This window comes from Triplophysa rosa, linkage group LG10 (genome assembly GCF_024868665.1).
Source record: "Triplophysa rosa linkage group LG10, Trosa_1v2, whole genome shotgun sequence".
Classification (NCBI taxonomy): domain Eukaryota; kingdom Metazoa; phylum Chordata; class Actinopteri; order Cypriniformes; family Nemacheilidae; genus Triplophysa; species Triplophysa rosa.
This window is the reverse complement of record NC_079899.1, coordinates 2447926-2464371: the sequence shown is the minus strand read 5'-3', so window position 1 is coordinate 2464371 and position 16446 is coordinate 2447926. Positions and strand designations below refer to the sequence as shown.

Here is a 16446-nt window from a genome sequence, read left to right as displayed (position 1 = left end):
CTATATTGAAACCATGGTCCTCCTATGAGGTTATGGAAGAAAGCTTCATTTGACAGCATGAAGACAATTAAATGTCAAGAAAGAACTTGCCTTTAATCATGGTCAGGTCATTAGTAAAAGATCATTTTAAGCCAACAGTACCTCACATTGAAAGATAACTTTCAACAGATCTGTTTGAACGTAATTCACAAACATAAAAATCTACACATAAAAAACACATGAATGAAAGGTTTATAACAAGAAGATGAAAAGAAAAGTAACTAGATAAAGGCCTGTGAGCATTGCTATAACTATTCATTACGTCGATTTATTCGAGAGACTCTGAATAAAACCCAATGGTACACAATAAGACGGCACATTTTCATTTGCTGTGGCAAGTGGTGTCCCTCTAATAGTTCAAATGAATGTTAAAAAACAATAAATCATAATTCTGTGATCATTTTTGGTGTCACAGTTGTGTCATTAGGTTAAAAAAATGAAACTTTTAAATAAAAATGTCTATTAGCCTTCGGTTTTACTGGATACACGTTTGCATAAAAACAGCAATTTTAAAAAAGTATAATCGGCAGTTTCATCAGTTGAAAAATGTGTCTCTTTTACATTCCAGATGGAAAATGAACAAACAATAATAAATGAGGAACAACCCTTTTAATACTGTTGTGTTAGTGCCATTAAAAAAACAATGAAAATACTTGGAACCAACACGAAGGTAAAATCTAATAATTAAAGTAAAAATAAAGAACAGCAATTCATTGTATCTTCATACATTTTATTCATAAAATCATTTACAATACAAAAAACAGCAGTTAATATTGAGGAAAAGAGGGGTCTATTTTGTTAGCCCACGCCATTAATCCTCCACCGATGTCCTTCAGCGTAACCGGCTCGATTTCTTTCCCAGACATCTTCTCTAGGACCTGAACTGCCTTCTGAGAATCATTGCCAAGTTTACAAACCACAAACACTAAAGCAAAAGATAAGAAAACAACAAATCCAGTAAGCTTTTCCTCTCCCTCATAAAGTTGCTTGTTAAAAGCCCTTACGGAGGGCCGGCAATATACTGCACACCCTTTACAGCAACGCATTTGAGTTATTAAGGCATCATTTCAAATGTTCCCTCCTCACACGAGTGTCTGCTAAATGAATATATGTAAATAATCTCAGCTAACCCTATTTAAATCAGAGAATCCAGTTTATTGGCTCAAATACTTCAAAATCTCAGGTATAAAAATGTATTCTTGAACAGTGGGCCAGCTGTTTTTACTATGCCATTTAATAGAAGACATTCAGTCTAGAGTTTAATGTGTGTGAATAATTACTCAAATACATCAAAGGCCTGCACAGGGTGATGTTTATGGGTGAAGAAGCAGCACTGAGGTGAAACTGATAGAGTGTATTACATTATATTATCACAAAATATAAGATTATATTCATACTAGGGCTGTCAAACGATTCATCCTGATTAATCGCATCCAGAATAAAAGTTTGTGTTTACATAAAATATGTTTGTGTACTGTGCATATTCATTTTGTATTTATAAACACATACACATATATATTTAAGAAAAATATAAAAATTATGAAACATTGATATACAGTTAAATTTTTTGTTAAATATAAATTAACATCTTAATATTTCATAAATATGTAAACATGTATGTTTATGTGTTTATAAATGCAAAATGAATATTTGTACACAGACATATATTATGTAAACACAAACTTTTATTCTGCATGCGATTAATCGTTTGACAGCCCTAATTCATACATACCTGGGACTTGTGATGTGATACTCCCGTGTTGTTTAAGTTCACAGATTTTATCCTTCAACAGCGTGATCTGTTCAGATTTCTTCTCCTCCAAACTAGCAAGTGGAATGTCTGCCGTGTAAGCTAAGAAAATTAAATAAGTTCACTAGCTTTTTTACATTTTAAAAAGTAAATTGATGATTTACAGTGGGAGACAAGCAATCGCCATGATATAATGTTGTTGGCCAAAATCAAGATATTCTGTTCTTTCTATACGTGTGGGACTCTTGTCTACCATGTCATTGTTCAACAGAAAAAACACATCTACCCTCAAGGACTACGGACCATGTTGAGCTCAGCAAAAGAATAAAACTACGTCAAAGCATTTTTTTGCATAATAAATATCATATTTATATTTCAATAAAGCAAATGTTAAACTGTTAAGAGGAGAGAAAATGGAAAAGGATACTGATAGAGGTTTTCAGACGGCAAATGTCCACCTCAACTTTGGGCCGAACGTCGAGCAGGACGTGAGGGGTCGAAGTGTCCACAATCTCCTTATACTCCTGCAACGAGTCAAAAATCATGTCACGGTTTAAGAGCAGATCTGCTTTACTAACGCTGTACATTCTTCTACTAGAGATATCATCTAAAAACTACTTAATGTCAATAAAACGCGCCTTAAGAAACATTGCTATGTATACCTGCACAGAGACTCTCTGTTCTTTGGTCAAAAGATTCAGTCTTCGACACTGGAAACGAGATGGAAACAAAAATGAGAGATTATAAATAGAGAGTATGAAAACTAAAACAAGCATGAATGCAAATTGGCCAACTGCAGACCATGGGTGATCTGGTCTCACAAAAGCTCTTTATCAAATAGTACAAAAACAAGATGTTTATATTTTCTGTTGTTGATGGCTGTTTATATCAGTCGTGGCGTTCTGAAGTACAGTATAACCTTATCGGTGGCGGCGGAACCACAGAAGCGCTCATAGTCCTGCAGTTGGGTCACTGTGGGGGTCTCTCCACACACCGCACACCCGGCCTGCTTGGCCCGCAGCTGAATGGACCGGAAACGTCCCTCCTGGCCATCAAACATCAACAACTGCTTCTCAAATGAAGCTGAACTCACCGGTTAAAGAGTTATTCCAGTCACAGTATTATAATAGTTGTGTTCATGAGCCATGATCAGTGCAAAGGATACAACCTTGACCGGACGCAATTTTCAAAACTTCTAAAGCTTGAAGGCAGCCCATAATCCCAGGCACTGCAATGTATGGAAAGAAATCATTGAATTATATTATCCCAAACTCAACTAATATGAAAGAATGGCCAGGAAAAGGTTTTGTTGAGAAATGCCTTAACAACACATCTTCACGGTAAGATACATTTTCGTTTCCAGATGTGCTTGCAAGGCAGCAAAAGGATAAAACCTTTAGGAAAGTTCAGGTTGTAACCATCCTGTCAGATGTGTTTTTTTTATATCACAGTGTATTGTGACACACCTACCCTAAATCATACTTCACAAATGCTAGTTTTCAAGCCATCCAAAAATGTAAATCATTAAGACCTAAAACTGGAGCCTGAATGTCTAAACAATATCAGTGTTGCCTGGCAAGCATTCCAAGAAGCGAAGCTACTGAGTGGAATCTCATGAAGTTGTTGTGTGAATACTGACCCACTCCCAGAACTCCTCCATCGGAGCAGTTAGTGACGGTGTCGGGCGGAGGAGGCGAGGGGTACAAACACCTGTAACACGGCCCTCCTCTGTAGTTATACACTGTGAGCTACAGGGCACGAAAAGAGAAAAAATGCACACTCGTAAGAGAAAGATCTTCTATTCACATTCAAAATTCTTTCAAACTCATACCTGTCCCTCCATTCGTAAAGCACTGGCGGACACCAGAGGTTTGCCGGTGAGAACGCAGGCATCGTTCACGAGGTATCGTGTAGGAACATTGTCGGAACAGTCTGCCACGATGTCATACATGAGGACACTACAGTCAAGGCACCAACAGTTAGCCCGAGGAAAGCTTTCATGAACTCATGAAGTGAATGAGAGGATACTGTTGAATGAGTTGTATGGCATTTTCTCTGGACAGCTGCAGGTGATACGGGACGCACTGAATCGCAGAGTTCAACCTGAAAGATCACAAACACCAGGAAACAAAATACCTCAATACACAGAACTCAAAACAGACCATTCAAATGTGACACCAGGGATTAGGTTTGATGTCAATAATATTCCATCAAGAAAACCTGATATACTTTATTTCCTAGCTTACGCAGCAAAAGTTTTGTCCAATAATGAATGGAATTTCTGTCCGTTTGTCGCACAAAGGATAGATCCAGAAGACTCTAGAAGGGTTTTTTGTTGTTTATGAAACTTGACAGATGTGGCTGTCACAAACTTCTAAGATCTCCAAACTCCAGACTTTTGATAACACCTAGAATAACTAAATCCAACAAAGGGGGCGGAGCTTTCTCAGCACCTAAACTCTGGAATAGCCTCCCCGATACTATTCGAGGGTCAGACACACTCTCCCAATTTAAATCTAGATTAAAGACACATCTTTTCAGCCAAGCATTCACTTAATGCTAAATATGCTAAATAAACCACCGGGAGACTGCATTTATTAGATCTTATTTACTAAACCATGCTGTGTTTTTCAGTTTTTCTTATTTTCTCCTGTAAAGCTGCTTTGGAACAATGCACATTGTGAAAAGTGCAATATAAATAAAATTGAATTGGTAACATTAAACTGTAATTGTCAAAGTTGTGTGTAAAGATTTTTTTTAAGTTTTAATATGATACATAAATAACAACAAAGGTTTTCTATTTTGTGTATTTTAGTTTTGTAATATATTTGGATTCCTTAAGAATATCATTTTAGCTGTAGTTATTATTTAAGTTATTATTGTTCTTTTGTCACGTTATTATTTATAAACTTTTTAATATTGCAATTTAGGTTTACGATATTTTTAGTTCAGTTTTAGTTACGTTTTTTTAAATAACATTCAGGCCTACATTTGATTTGATTTCAATGAACAGAACTATTTTTGCATTCGTTTTCTAAGTTTTATTAGTTGTCACCTCCTCGAGTTTCTGTACGGTTTCGTTCCAGGACTCTTATTTTGACACGTTCCCCGAACCCTTGATTTGTTTCTCATTCCTTTGCTTCTGTTTTCCTGTAATTTCTGTATTTACCTGTTTTTAGTTGACCGTCTCATCACCTTGTGTATTTCTAGCCATAGTTAGATGCCGTGATGAAGTACCTGCTGATGGCCCCGGCTGCGGAGAGGGCTTTAGGCTGACCCAGAGTCAGTTCTGTGTGGAGCACCTGTCTGTGCAGGTTACTCAGCTCCACCACATCATAGTCCAACAGACCCAGACGGCCTGTAAACGAAAAACACATCGACCAATCACCAGCTTGTGCAGCAGAAGTATTGTCCCAACAAAGCAGCCAGACTAATAGCATTTACTACTCGATGAAAAGATGCGAAATGTGTTTACCTATTCCAGCTGCAGCGAGATACTGCGCGAGAGGACAACCTAAACCTCCACATCCCACCACCAGAACAGATTTATTGGACAGGGACACCTGGCCTTGAAAAGAAAAGATGTTACCAAACACTGAGAAGAGTTCTATTAAGGCAGAATGTCTCTATGTAATCAGTGTTGGGTAAGTTACTCTGAAAAAGTAATTAATTACTAGTTACTAATTACACATTCGATAATGTAATTAGATTACTGTACAAGTTACTCTCTTCAAAAAGTATTTAATTACTTATTACTAATTACTTTCTATATCCTACATCAACAACCTTGATGAGTTAAGTGATTCAAGGATAGACATGAAACGGCTCTTTAATTAATTCAAATAAATCATATAAAACTAAATACATAAAGTATTATTATTAATTACAAATGTGAGATTTATACATTAAAGCACAGGTTTTAAAGTTAGACTTTGAATTTTGATGTCAATTCCACGATTGCACACACATATATTACACAAAGTATTTAGTTTAATTACATCAGAACTGTAATGAAATTACAGAAAAATAAGAGTAATCCCTTACTTTACTTTTTCAAGGGGAAAGTAATTAAATTACAGTAACTAATTACTTAGTAACTAGTTACACCCAACACTGAATGTAATGTAATGTAATGTATAACCTGGAACGCCCAGCTCCGGCAGGAGCAGCTGTCTGCTGAATCTCATGATGTCTTCATTGCTCAAGGTTGTGAGTGATTTCAGCGGCGGAAGATCAGTCACTGACTCATGCAACTCTGTTAGTCTTGAGTTTCCCTGAGGAAAAATCACACAACAAATGAAATATATGTAGGCATCCATTCAAACAGATCGTCTCCACTAGTGTTGTAGTACTCAAGACCGGTCTCAACACCATTTTTTGATGGGTCTCGGTCTTGTCTTGGTCTCAAACTTATTTTATTTCAAGACAACATCTGTGGGAATTACACGAACTTGCTGGTGCATTGTCTGATTTATGTGTTAACATCATTCGTGTGACTCTGGCTTTAAAAGCATCCACCACTTATTTGATTCTTCTGTTACTTTTGTCACTCTTACTGCTGGTAAGAGAAGAATGGGGGATCGTCTTAAAGAAATCAGTCAAGAAAACGAATACACACAAAGGCCCACAATATCCCAGATGTGATTGCAAAAAAGGTACTTGTATGAGATCTTGTTTTTTTATTTTATAACTTCTGATGTGATATTGATTTTGTATAATTATTCAATAAACCTTGAGTTAACAAGTGACTTAAATTTTAGACACAATTAAACACTATTTTGGCTAGTCCCAAACAAATCTAGAGAACAAATCTGAACTTTTGTGCATTTTCTGAGCAACACACAGTCACTGAATGTTTTTTTTTTTTTTTTTGAAGGTCACAGACTTACATTTTTATGTTACAGTAGGTGGGTGATAAAACATGGAACATAAAACATCCTACACATACATTTCTACACAATAAATCTCCCAAGTTATTTCTATTATTCTTTTATTATGACTTTTTTGAGTTTTGTGGATCTTTTGAATGAATTTTGGGAGTGCTGGTCTTGGTCTCGACTCGGTCTCTGCCTGCCTTGGTCGTGGTCTCAGCCCCTCAGAGTCTTGGTTTTGGTGGTCTCGACTACAACACTAGTCTCCAATTGCAGAATTTTTTAACAAAAAGAAAGCTGTAGGGTCTTTCTGTGTCAACTCAACCAGAGGACCCCGGCTCAAATCTTTACAGAAGCAAGACCAACATCAGTAGTGATGAAAGCCAAAATATGAAATGCCCATCATGCCACTGATGAATAATGCAAACTTTCATCTGAAATTTGGAGCCATATTAAAGAGGGTGAAACTGGCATGAGAAATATGCCAGCAGCATCATACTTGTTTTCAGAGATTGGTTTATCTATTTGTAAAATCTGTTAACATTTGATGGCAATAGTGTGACCGTTCAAAAACGAGGGAAAAAGCACGTTTCGAGGTGTTAATTGGACATATTTCGCATGCCTGTAACTCAAGAAATGTTAAAGATACCTTAATGTCTTTTTAGATTGCTAAAGTATATTTTAAGACACGTTAAAGTAAAACTTATAGGACCTTTTCCGTTTGATCGAGTTTCCTCTTCAAATCTGCAAGCTCTCTTTCTTTCTCCAAAAGCTTCGTCTTCAAACTTACGATTTCGTCATCCATCATGTGTAATCAGCCCGAAATAAATCTACTATTATCAAGCACACCAAAAACGAGAAATGATAAAGTGACAGCGTTCACAGAACAAACTCACACTGCAAAACACTTCCGGGTTTCCACGCGCCACGTGACACGCTGAATAACTAAAGATTCGCACATTTAACTTTATTTTTTTTGTGTGTGTCAGTATAAGGAAGTCGACTCAATCTCATACATTTATTCAATCTGATTTTGTGTTCATAATCAATCACTCTCTGCTTCTTCTCCACCCTTTCATGGTGACTATATAATATATGGTAATGAAGCTGAACAAATAAATCAAAACATGCTCATGAATATTAACGAGCCGGGCTGACGTTGCTCAGTAACCCTGCGTCAGGTGGACTAATTAATATTTCGAAGCCAATCCTGTCGCATAGTAGGATCTACATTCAGCGGCTGACGCGCGTCACGCAGCCTAATTAATATTCATGAGGCCACCCTTCGCCGTAGTGGGTTCCGCAAGTCGCCTCTCACATGATGTGAGTCGTGCTCGCGCGGACTGTGCGTGCGCTACCGATTCAAACGGGAGGATATGGCTGCGTTAAAGCGATGTATGTGTCTGCTGTCTCTCATCAGCATCATCTCGACACGGACTCTCTGTGACACTGTTACCCGGCGCGAGGAGAAGGTATCGACCTTTACACAAACGATGCTTTCCGTCGATTTGATCTGTTCATTCAGTTCTTTGAAATAAACTTACAGGGTCGGTCATTCGCAGACTATAGCCTATCGTTTATTCCATCATTGCTTATTATTAAAAAAGGAGTGAAATATTTTACTGCGTTTATCCAATGTAAATATTTGCATGCAGCGTTGTTTAAGCTTTGCATTTTTATTTTATTTCGTATTTATTATGATTGTTTACACTATATAAATGGACAGATGACTTGGTGTGCAGTTCATGTAGTCAGCAGTCTCCCATTGTCTCGTTGCTATGGCAGCATGGTCCCCATCATTGATCCACCAGCAGGATTTCGTGATAATTATAGATTTCGAGCTCTCTGTTCACTTATAACGAGAGTTATAACAACATAGATGCAGTTGTTGTTTTACTTTGATAGGTGAGCTAATGCGGGGGTTAAATGACACACGGAGAATCAATAATCGCAGCACATGAAGAACTGGACTTTGAGCGCAAACAACAACATCGGAGAACTTGATGTGCGCTTGTTCTGTTTTCTGTTGTTCGCCGAACATATACGCCTTTTAGAGGGCATCTGTCGCCCTGCTTTCTTCACAGAGACATTCTGTGGCCACGTATGGTTTTACTCCCAACACATAATTATGTTCTAGACGTATGCAGTGTATCATTTTTGTCCTGCAAACAAGCTTCGACCAGTTCAGCTGGTGTCATTATCACGTGTTTGTCACAGTCACAAAGGATTCTTTTAAAATGGCTTTGCCCTGTTGAAAAAAACAGCATATGCTGGGTTAGGTATGTTTTGATGACCAGCAAAAACCAGCATCAAAACATACCAAACCAGCATATGGGTGGAATGAAACGGAAACAAATGAGAAATTGTTGTGAAATGAATGTAGAAGTTAAATGATGTGGATTTGAGTCAATTTGATGCGAAACGTTCATGGTGAGATCTTCAATCATGTTGACTTTTGATTGCGGACGCGAGAGATCTGGACACAAAAACGGCACCACGGATGGTGAAAGTGAGTTCAGATGGAGAACGTTAATGAGAGGGATGGCTAAAACCTCACGCCGGCGTGTTTTTCTCTCTTCAGCTGAAACATGAAGCGAGCACACTGAGCTCCAGTGAACTGAGGAGCGTTGTAGCTCAGACGGATCTGGACCGGATGTGGCAGGACGACCTGAAGCCCATGCTTGTTGTGCGCTACCCAGGCTCCTCGGGGAGCCAAGCCGTTCAACAGGTCAGTGTGCACGTGAAAGACCCTCACAAACCCTTACGAATGAGAAGTTTATTCAAGTGTGCTCTCTCTCTAGCACATTAAATCGACTCTCGGTTCGCTGAAAGCGGGATGGGAAGTGACTGAAGATTCTTTCTACGCTCACACTCCTTACGGCCAGCTTCCCTTCACCAACATAATGGCCACTCTCAACCCGGCGGCGAAGCGTCAGTTAGTTTTGGCCTGTCACTACGATTCGAAGTATTATCCTCCGCAGTGGGACGGTCGTGAGTTTGTGGGCGCTACAGACTCGGCTGTGCCCTGCTCTATGATCCTGGAGCTGACGCGAGCTCAAGATGAGGAGCTGAAAATGACAAAGGTGTGACAACACACACAGAAAAATAAATGATATAATGATTATAATGGAAGTGTTTGGTTTGGCGAATCATTATTTGTGTCGTGTTTATCTGTCACCAAGCAGATGGCAGTGTGTGTATATATGTGTGTGTGCGTGTTTCAGGACTCTGGGTCAGAGGTGTCTCTCCAGTTGTTGTTTTTTGATGGAGAGGAGGCGCTCTATCAGTGGACCTCTGAAGATTCTCTGTACGGCTCCCGGCATCTGGCACACAGAATGAGCACAACAGCACACCCGCCCGGGACCACCAACACCAACCAGCTGGATGCCATCGTACAGTTTCCTCACAAACACAAACTGAGTCACTCATATAGTTTACACACAACAGAACACAACTTACTGTATCTTATAATAAACTGAGAAGATTCCCTCCTACTGTACATTAATCTGTATATCGTATAAAGGTGAATAAGTTATAAACTGTATATCTTAGATAAAACATACTCTACATAATGCTGGGTTTTTCCAACACTGCATCGGGTCAAAAAGGGACGAACCCAACCCGCTGGGTTGTGAATGAACTATGCTGGGTTGGTTTAACCCATTGTAGGGTCAACTACAATCCATTTGCTGGGTTTGACACCTTTTTGACCCAATGCTGGGTTGAAAATAACCCAGAATTTGTACACATGCACATTTACTATGACAGGAACATGCTCCAAAATCACATGCATGCTGATGGGGAATCGTAAATATTGAGAATGTTCCAGTGTTAAATAGAACTAATGTCTGGACGTCTCTTGGTGGTCTCAGGATCTGTTTGTGCTGCTGGATCTGATCGGAGGTCCTGATCCACGCTTTGGGAATCAGTTCTCCAGCACAACCCGATGGCTTTCCAGACTTCAAAATATCGGTTTGTTGCTCTCTTTTCACTGATCACATCTTCACCTCCTGCTTTCACTCTCGTACGTTCAGAGTCGTTTACTTGGTTTCATTTTTGAGGACACACTTTTCCTAATTCTAGTCAATCTTTTGTACTTCTATCTGCATGTACAGTGTCTGGTTAGTCCCCACAAAGATACCAAAACAAACCTGTGTGTGTGAGAGAGTTAAAGGGGTGAAATAAACATTCGGTCACGTTGACTGACCCTGTCGGCCGCGATCATTCGGTCTTTAGTGTCAATTACAGTTCAAATGAAATCTAACTACATGACATTCTTTAACCAAGAGAAAAGTATTGTGGGTCTCTGACTTGGCTGAAGATCTGAAGAACTAACATGTAAATGAATTTAGTGTGTTTATATCTCTTCTTTCTGTTGTCTAGAGCGTCGACTACATGCACTCGGCGTCCTGGAGAATCACCCGAATGAGGTTCAGTACTTCTGGCCCAGCCAGCACGTGGGTTTAATTCTGGATGATCACATACCGTTTCTCAACCGAGGTAAAAGACTTGATCTGTTTTGAGATGTTCTTATAATGTTCACGTAAAATCACTGAAAGCGTCTGCATTTCTCACAGGAGTCCGAATTCTTCACCTCATATCCACTCCTTTTCCCACGGTGTGGCACACCTTCGACGACAACCAGGAGAATCTGGATCGCTCCTCCATCAACAACCTCAACAAGATCCTGCAGGTGTTCGTGCTCGAGTACCTGAAGAAGAAAAGTCAAAACCCCGTCCCCGAAGACTCCTGATGTTCTTCTGTTCTCTCACCAAAACCTTCCTAATATCTAAAGTGGTATTTGTTGCTGAAAAGCACAATGAATTCTAGTTCCAGTTCAGCCGGACAAATCACCAGTTCAAGGACTTTTAATATCTGCGGGTAAAGTTTTTCTTGAAAAGATGTTGTGAGATGAACTTTAGTTACGCTGAGACTGTGTGTCTGTTGAAATTCAGAGTACACATCATATCACAGCAGATGAAAACATTTACTCTTTATATTTATGTCCTTGACTTTCATACCCATGTCTCTATTTTACACAACACCAGGAAACTATCACAAAAAAAAAGAAAATTGTACTTCAGTATTCATGTCACGTTTTTCCCTCATTGCAAAGCAAAAAACATGAATTGTGTTTGATTTGTGCTTTTGGTGATTTCATTCCTACAGATGAAGATTATAGTGTGTTTGTGTGCGTATACTGTGGATTTATAAGAATGATTTTAAATGTGTTTAGCGTCTCCTTCGGAAGGTCATTTGAGTGAAAGTAGAAACTCTGTAGATTCAGTCTCATGAGAAATTCCAGCATCGTAACGGCAACACAAAAAGTCGACTGAAAGTAAACTTTACATTTAGTTTCAAAGAAATACGGGTGCTGGTCATATAATTAGAATATCATCAAAAAGTTGATTTATTTCACTAATTCCACTCAAAAAGTGAAACTTGTATATTATATTCATTCATTACACACAGACTGATATATTTCAAATGTTTATTTCTTTTAATTTGATGATTATAACTGACAACTAATGAAAATCCCAAATTCAGTATCTCAGAAAATTAGAATATTACTTAAGACCAATACAAAGAAAGGATTTTTAGAAATCTTGGCCAACTGAAAAGTATGAACATGAAAAGTATGAGCATGTACAGCACTCAATACTTAGTTGGGGCTCCTTTTGCCTGAATTACTGCAGCAATGCGGCGTGGCATGGAGTCGATCAGTCTGTGGCACTGCTCAGGTGTTATGAGAGGCCAGGTTGCTCTGATAGTGGCCTTCAGCTCTTCTGCATTGTTGGGTCTGGCATATCGCATCTTCCTCTTCACAATACCCCATAGATTTTCTATGGGGTTAAGGTCAGGCGAGTTTGCTGGCCAATTAAGAACAGGGATACCATGGTCCTTAAACCAGGTACTGGTAGCTTTGGCACTGTGTGCAGGTGCCAAGTCCTGTTGGAAAATGAAATCTGCATCTCCATAAAGTTGGTCAGCAGCAGGAAGCATGAAGTGCTCTAAAACTTCCTGGTATACGGCTGCGTTGACCTTGGACCTCAGAAAACACAGTGGACCAACACCAGCAGATGACATGGCACCCCAAACCATCACTGACTGTGGAAACTTTACACTGGACCTCAAGCAACGTGGATTCTGTGCCTCTCCTCTCTTCCTCCAGACTCTGGGACCCTGATTTCCAAAGGAAATGCAAAATTTACTTTCATCAGAGAACATAACTTTGGACCACTCAGCAGCAGTCCAGTCCTTTTTGTCTTTAGCCCAGGCGAGACGCTTCTGATGCTTCCTGCTGCTGACCAACTTTATGGAGATGCAGATTTCATTTTCCAACAGGACTTGGCACCTGCACACAGTGCCAAAGCTACCAGTACCTGGTTTAAGGACCATGGTATCCCTGTTCTTAATTGGCCAGCAAACTCGCCTGACCTTAACCCCATAGAAAATCTATGGGGTATTGTGAAGAGGAAGATGCGATATGCCAGACCCAACAATGCAGAAGAGCTGAAGGCCACTATCAGAGCAACCTGGGCTCTCATAACACCTGAGCAGTGCCACAGACTGATCCACTCCATGCCACGCCGCATTGCTGCAGTAATTCAGGCAAAAGGAGCCCCAACTAAGTATTGAGTGCTGTACATGCTCATACTTTTCATGTTCATACTTTTCAGTTGGCCAAGATTTCTAAAAATCCTTTCTTTGTATTGGTCTTAAGTAATATTCTAATTTTCTGAGATACTGAATTTGGGATTTTCATTAGTTGTCAGTTATAATCATCAAATTAAAAGAAATAAACATTTGAAATATATCAGTCTGTGTGTAATGAATGAATATAATATACAAGTTTCACTTTTTGAATGGAATTAGTGAAATAAATCAACTTTCTGATGATATATTCTAATTATATGACCAGCACCTGTATACTGACAGCAGACTTGAACAATTTTCTATACGTCATCCAAATATTTTCTTATAGAATGCATGTCAGTAAAACAGATGAAATATGTAAAAAAAAAATCACACCTGAATCAAACAAACACTCGTGGTGACGGCTAAACTTCATGAATCGCTCAGTCAACAGATTATTTAATGGATGCTTGTGAATCAAGTGACATTTGATGTGTTCAAACAAAAGTTATTCTTTACAGTTGACACAGTGATCTGTGAGAGGTTCAGAGGTCATGACATGACGTGTCCAGCACTTACACCTGTAGTGTGCTATAATTCATCTAGATAAGAACCATTTACATCAACACCTCACCAGACATTAAAATGATGCGTTTATATTCATATTTCATGTTCTTTAAAGTGTCTTGAGAATAATCCTGTGATCATGGTTCATGTTTTATGAATACTGAGGATTCAGACATACGACTCATCTGACGCACTGATGTTCATATATTATAGAGGAGAGATTATACACAGTCTGATTAAAAATATCAAAACAATACGATCCATTCATTCTTGGTTTAAACAAATAATTGTATTTATTTTATAATAAAATGACCTCCAGTCAGAAGATTAGAAAAGGTAACAAGTAATACAAATATATCTGTTTATTATTTGTTTATTAGTTTATTGTGAATTAGTAAATGTTGAAATGAACATAAATGAATAATTGCTGAACAAGTATTGTCCATTGTTAGTTTATGTTGACTAATGTGGTTAACTAATGTTACAAACATTATCAATTTAAAATAATAATAGTAATAGATGAATACATTAAATAAAGATAATATATGGTATTATTGAATGTTTTTCTCTATGAAATGTCCATTGATGAAAGTTAAGTGAAATAAATACTATGTTAGATTGTCAGAAACCGTCAATTGTTCAATTGAAGTGTATTATTTAAACTTAAACTTAAATTTACACTAATCCAAAACAATTTACAATAATACCATAACATGCGAATAGAATGTATATGTTCAAGTTACAGTTTTTCTCTGTCGATTTGACACTTTTATCCAAAGAAATGTATTTGCTCTCAAAACAATTAACACGGCTATCTAAAGCCAAACTTTTCCTAACCAAACAGTTCAACTTTACTGCAAATAGAAGCACTGCAATCTTTTCTAGTAATGCGTTCACTAAAAGTAAATATTAACATCAATTCTATAGGTATGTTTCTCTATTCATTATAAAAACTGTAGAGGCACAAATACACTCATGAAAATACATGTTTATCACAACGTTCTTAAACAGGGAACTGTGTGTGTGCGTGGGTGTGTGCACGTGTGTGTGCATGTTCATGTTTGTATATCCCGGTGGGGACCTAAACCTGAACGCACACCAACACATGGGGACTCGTGTCACTGTGGGGACCAAAATTGAGGTCCTCATGGGCAAAAAAGCTTATAAATTGTACAGAACAATATTTTTAAAATATCTAAAAATGCAAAAAGTTTTCTATGATCTTTAGGTTTAGGGGTTGGGTTAGGGGATAAAATATACAGTTTGTACAGTATGAAAAACATTACGCCTATGGACTGTCCCCACAGAGATAATAAACCAGACATGTGTGTGTGTGTGTTATTAAGCAAGCGGTTATTAGTTTGGGGCCAACTGAAAATATACCATATGCATTTGATGATATGACAAATTACAGAGTTTTGTTTGCTGTGTTTGGACAAATGGTACATAAATGTTTGTGATTTGTGTAAAACCAATAAAAGGAGCTAAAATTGCTTTTTCTAATGAACTATTATGAAAACATTTGAGAGTTTTGTTCAGTGTTTTTGGAAATGTATTTGCATGATTTGTAATTTGTATGAAATGAACACAATCTGTTAGGACAATTATAAAGTATTCAGATCACTGGGTCTCATCTGTTTGGAGAACAGTAACCTGAGTTGAGAAAAATGTGTCAAATCGATTGAGAAAAACTGTAAATGCGCACGTCAAATGTAAGATGTTTATGTTTATGGACTACAAATCTCAAGAAGCAATGTCAGCAGACTCCCAGTGAGCAAGCCAGTGGCGACTGTGGCAAGGAACCAAAACTCCACTATAAATGTGTAATAATAAATGTTTAAGTATATCGTCGCTGTCGGGCGGAATCCTCGTATCTCCAAAACCATTATTTTTCAGGAAGTTAAAAAAACTGCAAATTTTTTGAGTTATTAAACATTGTATCGTTAAAGTTGGTATTATACCTTATATTGCTATCATATACTGTTGTGTACCAACATTAACACAACATTTCCCCAAAACCATGTTTAATCGGAGATACAAGGTTTATAACTTGGGAGCAGGGAGATACGAGATTACGCTGTCATTGATAAGAATGGTACGGACACAGACGTCGCTGCTGCCAGCAGTGTTCATCAAAGTCTGCGGTCGCGTTGAGCCTTTTGACAAGAGACGAGGCTTTAAGAGCTAATGAAAGCTAATGATTGTGGTTACATACATCTTCCTAAACTCTATTTTAAATGTTAGAGCTATGAGTGATGCAATACCAAAATAAAACGTTAAACAGGCTGTCTAATATAGGCGGAAATTAATCTGCACGCAAATAAAGTCGGCGGTCGCGTTGAGCCTCTTGACAAGAGAAAAGGCTTCAATCGTTAACCAAAGCTAACGACTGTGGTTACATACATCTTCCTAAACTCTATTTTAAAGGTTTAAGAACTATAAGTGATGTAATACAAAAAAGGATGAGCTGACTAGGCTGTCTAATAGGCGGAAATTAGCCGAATCTGCTCGCAAACTTACCTTCGTGGCTCACGGGCTTCCTTCTGCACCGAAGCATTACAGCTATCGATTTTTAACAAAACA

The 16446-nt window shown here is 38.2% G+C and overlaps 2 protein-coding genes across 2 annotated transcripts; one reads left to right on the top strand and one right to left on the bottom strand.

The window, feature by feature from the left end:
- Nucleotides 1-82: 82 nt before the first annotated feature.
- On the bottom strand, nucleotides 83-7474 carry mocs3 (molybdenum cofactor synthesis 3). The gene is made up of 13 exons (XM_057344868.1): nucleotides 7373-7474; nucleotides 5931-6063; nucleotides 5265-5357; nucleotides 5027-5147; nucleotides 3818-3892; nucleotides 3621-3747; nucleotides 3429-3537; nucleotides 2955-3017; nucleotides 2709-2872; nucleotides 2452-2499; nucleotides 2217-2313; nucleotides 1772-1879; nucleotides 83-964 (listed from the first exon to the last, which is right to left on the bottom strand). The coding sequence occupies exons 1-13, from the start codon at nucleotides 7466-7468 to the stop codon at nucleotides 807-809; spliced, it is 1392 nt and encodes a 463-aa protein (XP_057200851.1). The 5' UTR covers nucleotides 7469-7474; the 3' UTR covers nucleotides 83-806.
- Nucleotides 7475-7985: 511 nt separating this feature from the next.
- On the top strand, nucleotides 7986-11799 carry qpct (glutaminyl-peptide cyclotransferase). Its single transcript, XM_057343895.1, has 7 exons — nucleotides 7986-8132; nucleotides 9242-9388; nucleotides 9462-9743; nucleotides 9885-10052; nucleotides 10533-10632; nucleotides 11044-11160; nucleotides 11238-11799. Exons 1-7 carry the CDS (start codon nucleotides 8037-8039, stop codon nucleotides 11411-11413), a joined length of 1086 nt encoding a protein of 361 aa, XP_057199878.1. The 5' UTR covers nucleotides 7986-8036; the 3' UTR covers nucleotides 11414-11799.
- Nucleotides 11800-16446: the final 4647 nt, after the last annotated feature.